The following is a 7,733-nucleotide window of genomic DNA, read 5'->3' as shown; positions in this document are numbered from 1 at the left end:
CAGAATGGCAGGAATGTCACTGACTTGCTAAATCCCAATCTACTGCAGAAGAAAAATTTCCTGAAATTTATATAGACTAAGAATATTTTAACAATACAACAGTTTTGGATCTTTAAAATTTTTTCCCAGGTCATACTTCTTTTTTTTTTAAGATATTATTTTTAAGTGATCTCTACAGACAACATGCTTCAACTCACAACCCTAAGATCAAAAGTCCCATGCTCTTCCAAATGAACCAGCCAGGTGCCCCACCCAGTTCATATTTCTGCCTTCTAAGTAGCAAACTACAATCTAAGTGATCAAGAAGCTTCCAAAAACATTTTTTTACAAAAGGAGTTTTTGATTGTTCCCAGTCTACAATCCATAGTAATCAGGAAACTTCAAAAAATAAAATTCTTACAAAAGGAGTTTTTGATTATTCCCACAGGGATATTCTTTTTTTAATTATTATTTTTGTAATGTTTGTTTTTATTTTTGAGAGAGAGAGAGAGAGAGAGAGTGCACGAGCAGGGCAGGGGCAGAGAGAGAAGGAGACACAGAATCAGAAGCAGGCTCCAGGCTTCGAGCTGTCAGCACAGAGCCTGATGCAGGGTTCGAACTCATGAACTGCAAGATCATGACCTGGGCTGAAGTTGGATGCTTAACTGACTGAGCCACTCAGGTGTGCCGCCACAGAGATATCCTTGATCCTTATTTTTTGATGTGCTGTTTGGGGAAAATGCTTTTGACCATTCCTAATATTCTCTATCCCCCTTTGGAAGAGATATCTACTAGCATAACACACTTAAAAAAAATTTTTTTTAATGTTTATTTATTTTTGAGAGAGAGAAAGAGAGACAGAGAGCACAAGTGGAGGAGGGGCAGAGAGAGAGAAGGAGACACAGAATCCAAAGCAGGCTTCAGGCTCTGAGCTGTTAGCACAGAGCCTGATGTGGGGCTCAAACTCACAAACCGTGAGATTATAGCCTGAGCTGAAGTCAGACACTTAACCAACTGAGCCACCCAGGTACCCCCATAACACACCTTTCTTAGCCTTCACTCCTTCCTTCCCTAGAAGTAATAAATTAGCTGATAGTAAATTTGGAGGGGAAAACTAGATATATAATAATATTAGCTCAGTACCTTAACAAAGTACCATAAACTGAGTGGCTTAAACAACAAAAATTGTTTCTTTCACAGTTCAGGAGTCCAAGATCAAGGTGTCAGCAGGGTTTCTTCTTTTTGAGGACTGTGGGATTCCTTCCATCTCTCTCACTTAGCTTCTGATGGTTTGTGGGCAACCTTTGCTGATCCTTGGCTTGTAGAAGCATAACCCACTTCTCTATTTTCATATGAGGTTCCCCCTATGTGCTGTCTGTATCCAAATTCTTCTTTTTTAAAAAAAAAAAATAAGGATACCAGTAATATTGGATTAGAAGCCCAGCCTCCTCCAATATGACTTCATCTTAACTAATTACACCTGTAACAACCATATTCCCAGGTAAGATCACATTCTGAGATACTGGTGGTTAGGATGAATTTTTGAGGGACACACTTCAACCCATAACAGAAATCCCAGCCTTTTGCCCTCCCCTTTCTCTTGGGAGTGAGTCTGCCCTCAGTGCTCTGGGCTGCTCTTGGCCCTGCTATAAATGGATGGAGACAGGCCTACTCTCACTGCAGAGACCAGGGACAGGGAAGGAGAGTGTCAGATTCTGGGATTCAGAACATGAAAACACATGTCCACAAATATGTGTCACATACTCTAATATCAGCTCCTTCATTGGTGTAGGTTAATATTTTTGCTCTCCCATATGCCTTCTCTTTTTGCCATCTCCTCGGTTGATTGAGAGCTTAGGAGGGAAAAGATAAGTGTTGATGCCTATCCTCTCCACTAAAAGTTGTAACAGTGCCACACACCCTACACCTGGGTGATTGGATTATTGAATCCCTTCAAGTGGAAATATGAAGGAAAAAATCTCAGCATGGACTTACCACAATCAACTGGGGAGTCTTTACATGCCTAGACAGAAGAGTCTTAGATATGGGAGACGCCAGTATGCAACATGTCTTCCACCTGACAGAAGGAATGGGGTGGAGGGAGGCAGACTATTTTGATGGGTGTGCAGTGAGAGTTGCCCCAAATCTCTTGCAGTACTAGGCCTTACAAAGAGTTGCCACTAATTGGGAAAGAACCAGAGGAAAAGGAATAATTTTGTGAGAAATACGATAAATATAGTCAGGGCACACTGAGTTTGAGAGTCTTGGGGGGAAAGGCCAGTGAAGAAGTTCATCTGTCCTTCAAGGAAGGTGTGTAGGGACTCTGTCACCACACCAGTGGCAGCTGAGCTCATGGGAGAAGATAAGATTACCTATGGGGATCATGGGGAGGAGGAGAGGGAAGAGGGCAGAAGATGAATCCTGGTGAAAAGCAAAGTATAGGAGGAAAGATGAAGACAAAGACTTCCAGAAACACTCATTGAAAAACTTCAACCACCAGAGTGCAGATCTCCCACCGTGACTCGAACATGCCCTTTTCCAAGACTGAAGTCATACCTTTGGGAGCCCTCTCTTTGCAAAGGGCTGTGTCCGTGCTGACTTTGGCGCTTTACCAGCTCAGCTTGCAAAGTGGTCCCTCCAAAGTGTCTCAGAATTTGTCTGACATTATTCATATGCTAACAAAATATATTAGCTAAAATATTAATCATAAACCATTGTGAAAGGCATACAGGAGGCAGGGAATCAATTTAGAGGCAACTGCCATAACCAGACGGGATCATAAGCGCCAAAAGTTCAGTGGAAGAAGCAGGGACAGTGGACGCCTCCTTGAGAGACATTACAAAATGTGTGGCAAACGTATTATTTGCCTGACCCATAATTTCATGCCTCCTACCTATAAATTATTGCTGAAACAAAGTCCCAATGTCCCAGTCTCCCCCTCCAAAGAAACCTCAGCTTCTGAAATCTTACCCTAGACTCATCTGGTAAGACTTACATTGTAAAAAGAGTTGGCACAGGTGTATACAAGGTCTCTTCTGTGTTATCTGGGTTGGATCTCTTAATGGCCAAGCAGAGGAATCATGATCTTTGCTCTCACTTCAATAAAGTGCACATAGAGGCTTTCTGGAGACATGAACATCAATGCTCCCAAATGTTTAAATATACATTGACAAAGGCAAGGCAGTACCTTTAAAGGAAGTGGCCTGAACGTCCTGACTTGTCAATATTGTCTTTTATTACAGATCTGTTGGGGACAAATTTTTTCCCCAAATGTTATTTAACTAGATGGAATTCAATTAAATCTGATCTTTGGTGGAAATAGCTCTCTGTATTTAATATAGGACTCACAACTGATTAATGAAACTATTTTGCAAGCAGGTATTCTTACCTTGAACAGTTCATATTTAATTTGAATGAAACAGATTTCCACATTAAATGATACATTTAACTTCTTATATGGAAGTAAACATTGGCTTTTTACATTTATAGGAGCTCTTCACTATCAAAGTGATGAAGTTAATGATAAATATCATTAAAGTATCCAGCACAAATGTTTCCCCGAATCATTGCTTTGTTATTTATGGATTTATATCTGATCTGATTCAGGAAAACCAGTGTGTTCTGGCCATTAGTTTTCTCATGGCCCCTTTCACCTCCTTGTTCCTCAGACTGTAGATGAGGGGATTCAACATGGGGACCACCACTGTATAGATGACAGATGCCACTTTGACCTGATCAGCTGAATAACTGGACTTGGGCATCACATAAACGAACAAAACTGTCCCATAAAACAAAGTGACGGCAGTGAGGTGGGAAGTGCAGGTTGAGAAGGCCTTCTTCCTCCCCTCAGTAGAGCGCATATTCAGAATTGAGTGGAGGATGTAGCTGTAGGACACAATTATGGTAAACAGTGTGCTTATGAGGACGGATGCAGAAGAGATGGCGGGAGATATTTCAGCAATAAAAACATGGCCACAAGAAAGCTTCAAGAGTGGAAAGAGGTCACAGAAAAAATGGTTGATTTTATTTGGTCCACAGAAAGATAGATTCATCAGACAGCCTGTAAATGATGAAGCGTTCATGCATCCACCCAGGTAGGAAGCCCCCAGTAGGAGGAAGCAGACCACTGAGGACATCTGGGTGGAGTAGAGTAAGGGAGAGCAGATGGCCACATAGTGATCATAGGCCATGGTAGCCAGCAGGAAGCATTCTGTAGTCCCAAAAGTGACATCAGAGCCAAGCTGGGCTATACAACCAGTGACAGGGATTGTTGTTTTCTCTCTTAAAAAACTCATCAGCATGATTGGTGTGACTGAAGTGGAATACCCAATGTCCACAAAGGCCAAATGGCTGAGAAAAAGGTACATTGGGGTGTGCAGCTGTGGGCTGCTTCGGATTAAGATGATTATACTGATATTTCCCACGATGGTAACTACATAAACTCCTAGAAAAATCACAAAGAAGATGGCACATAGTGTGGGATTATCTGTTAATCCCAGAATAATGAACTCTGTCACTGCTGTGTGGTTTTCAGTCTCCATCTATTCATTTAATGGTGGCTATTGAAATCAGAACCAGAGGAGATTAAAATGGTTGAAATTACCCCACATTTAATGAAGATACATGTAGAGAACCCTACAATTAAAATTTTTAAATGGTAACTTTGCCTCACTTCTAGAATACTTTGTGCACACAAATTTTCTTTTCAAATTCCATGAATATATTAAAATTGGAGACTCAATTACCTTAGAATTCAGCTATTTTACTCCTATACAGTATAAAATACTGTAGAGTAAGTCTTCCCCATGTGTACAAGAATATGTAAAATGATGTTACAGCAATACTGATTGTAATAACATAAACTGTAAATAACCTAAGTGATTATAGAAAGGTCAGCTCTTGATTTTCTACCCTCATCCCAAATGTGCCTCTGCACCAGTATTCTCTTTTCAGTAAATACTATCACCATTTATCCAATTACTGGACCAAAAAGTATCGAGTTGATTTTGACATGTTTTTCTGACTTGATCCTTTTCCTGGAATGAAAAAAAAAATCACATCCTTAGTTATCATTGATACCAAGGGCTGGAAAGTGTTTATGTTCAAGCTGAATGGGCCAAACACAATTTTTCTTATTGTTATGAGCTAAATCCAGGATATTTTGCAAAATCTTCCAAGATTTATCTCTCACATCATACTTTTTCATGCTTCTTGGATTACATGAAGCAGAGAAGAGTCCAGGTATTTTTATGGACTGGGATTAATTGGAAAGTGAACTGAAGCATTTGGAGACCTACACTGGTAAGTGATGGTTTCATCGGTTGTAGTATGAAACTATAGGGAAATAAGAAGTGGGGGCATATGATGGTGATGGGGGGAGAGAGTAGTTAGAGAGGTATGGATGGAAGTAGCCAGCTAGGGAGGCTAGGAAATTGGATTGGAAGAAAAACGATCATTTCAGAATAATATTCCCTTGGTTCAAATTAGAGCACATAATCAAGGACAGGGGAGAGTATGTTAGTTACATTCGGCCATTTCCATGGCTTTTCTAGATTAAAGAGCAACATATTCTCCAGAATAATTTGATTTTTCTTGAAGAACTTCAATCTGAAGACTTAAGAAAACATACATACATAACTATCAGCAAGCATGGACATTTCCCCAAAAGTTGTGTGTGAATCATGACCATGATATCCTACAATATGAGCAGTACTAGGGTTATGTGTCTGAATTCTCACATTCTGGCTTTTGTTTTTTTTTTTTTAACAAGACAAAGCCTCAGCCTGAAAAGAATTACTTTAGAAAAAATAAATGTATGAAAGGCACAAAAGCTTTCAAAGTTGGATATGAGTGCCAGGAGGGAAGGCAAAGTGATGTGCACAAAGACCATGGACTTTGCAGCCACACAAACTTGATATCGGTTTCTAGCTCTGCCTATCACTATCTATGGAATCATAGGCACATTGAAAGACATTGTTGACCTTCTGTTTCCTCTTCTATAAAAAGGAAATAATGATACATACCTTATGTGATTCTTGTGTTAAATGAAATGATGTGGATGAAAATACCAAGCACTGTGCACACAACAAATAGATGCTCAATTACTAGTGATGAACTTGAAATAATCAACTTGTAACTTCTGGTACATATAAGAGAATCAAATATTTCAGTATCCCTTAACAAAGAACAGTATAAATTTGGGACACATCCACTACAACATTAGGGATAGGCTCCAAGGAGTTGTCACTGTAAAGCAGTGCCATATTTAAGTGAGGCTTATGTCATTTGAGATAAGGCCCAAATCACTTACGTCACTTGTAATTACAAGTTAATTTCTTTATTTGTCCTGGAAAACTACACTGAGAATCCACTGGGATAGAGAAATTACATGCACATATCTACTGGGACAGAGAAATAGCATGTAAACCTGATTATGTAAAAGTGTGTGAATGAAATACTTTCTCAATACTCTGTGGTTCCTTTTATTTTTTAATTAAATATAATAATTAAACATTTCAATTTAAATAAACTGAAAAATATTATAATATTTTACTACCATTGAAGTTGATTATTAGATCAACATGACTAATATGGCTGTGACAATTTGTGACATTTATGAAGTGTGGCTATATTCAGTGGCCCAGGTTTTCATGTCACCTATGTTTAGAGATAATGTGGGTTTCCTAGTACAGTTTAACTTATAAACATGAGTCCATTGGAATTGCAATATTATTTTCAACATAAGTGATGTAACTTTTAAAAAATCATATGTATTTTTACATGTAATGTGGATCTAGGACACTTCACATACATCCCATGCTTATTGGTGGAAGAGATTCTCACGCACATGCTATTCCCTCTCCCCTTTGCCAACCTTAATCCATCAACTCTTAATAAAACAATGAATCTCACACTAACATTTTTCTTAGAACCCTGCCTACCACAACTTCCACATTGACTGGCAGATTGTCAAAGATACATGGCCACAATCAACTCTGGTTGTATTCTTGAACAATGGCCACATAGCAGAACATTCTCTAAGGTTGAAGGTCAGGTACCTTTGATTCTGGGCTTGAAGAGCCCATTAGTCAATAACCTTCAGAACAAAGCTAAATGTGATAATTCATATTAGGAGGTTCTAACACCTCAAACACCTCAAAGCCACCAAATTAGGAAATGGGCATAGTATGAGACTCCCTCTGTCCTGGAAAGATACTATTCCTTGAGGTTTTTTTTTTAATATGAAATTTATTGTCAAATTGGTTTCCATACAACACCCAGTGCTCATCCCAAAAGGTGCCCTCCTCAATACCCATCACCCACCCTCCCCTCCTTCCCACCCCCCATCAACCCTCAGATTGCTCTCAGTTTTTAAGAGTCTCTTATGGTTTGGCTCCCTCCCTCCCTAACTTTTTTTTTCCTTCCTCTCCCCCATGGTCTGTTAAGTTTCTCAGGATCCACATAAGAGTGAAAACATATGGTATCTGTCTTTCTCTGTATGACTTATTTCACTTAGCATAACACTCTCCAGTTCCACCCATGTTGCTACAAAGGGCCATATTTCATTCTTTCTCATTGCCAAGTAGTATTCCATTGTGTATATAAACCACAATTTCTTTGTCCACTCATCAGTTGATGGACATTTAGGCTCTTTCCATAATTTGGCTATTGTTGAGAGTGCTGCTATAAACATTGGGGTACAAGTGCCCCTATGCATCAGTACTCCTGTATCCCTTGGGTAAATTCCTAGCAGT

At 39.3% G+C, this 7,733-nt stretch overlaps 1 protein-coding gene across 8 annotated transcripts in view; it reads right to left on the bottom strand.

The window, feature by feature from the left end:
- Positions 1 to 3,581: 3,581 nt before the first annotated feature.
- The window catches only part of LOC122200439 (olfactory receptor 481), a 47,309-nt gene continuing 43,157 nt past the window's right edge, over positions 3,582 to 7,733 (bottom strand). For 7 of the 8 annotated variants that reach the window (XM_042906027.1, XM_042906024.1, XM_042906030.1 and 4 more), the window contains 2 exons: positions 6,003 to 6,053; positions 3,582 to 5,015 (listed from right to left, as the gene is read on the bottom strand). In XM_042906027.1, coding sequence (XP_042761961.1) covers positions 3,582 to 4,520 — 939 coding nt within the window. In that variant the 5' untranslated portion in view covers positions 4,521 to 5,015; positions 6,003 to 6,053. The remainder of the gene's footprint in view (positions 5,016 to 6,002; positions 6,054 to 7,733) is intronic. The other variant, XM_042906025.1, reaches the window with a different exon arrangement.

This window comes from Panthera leo, chromosome D1 (genome assembly GCF_018350215.1).
Source record: "Panthera leo isolate Ple1 chromosome D1, P.leo_Ple1_pat1.1, whole genome shotgun sequence".
In the NCBI taxonomy this organism is placed as follows: Eukaryota; Metazoa; Chordata; class Mammalia; order Carnivora; family Felidae; genus Panthera; species Panthera leo.
This window is presented reverse-complemented; position numbering and strand designations above follow the sequence as displayed.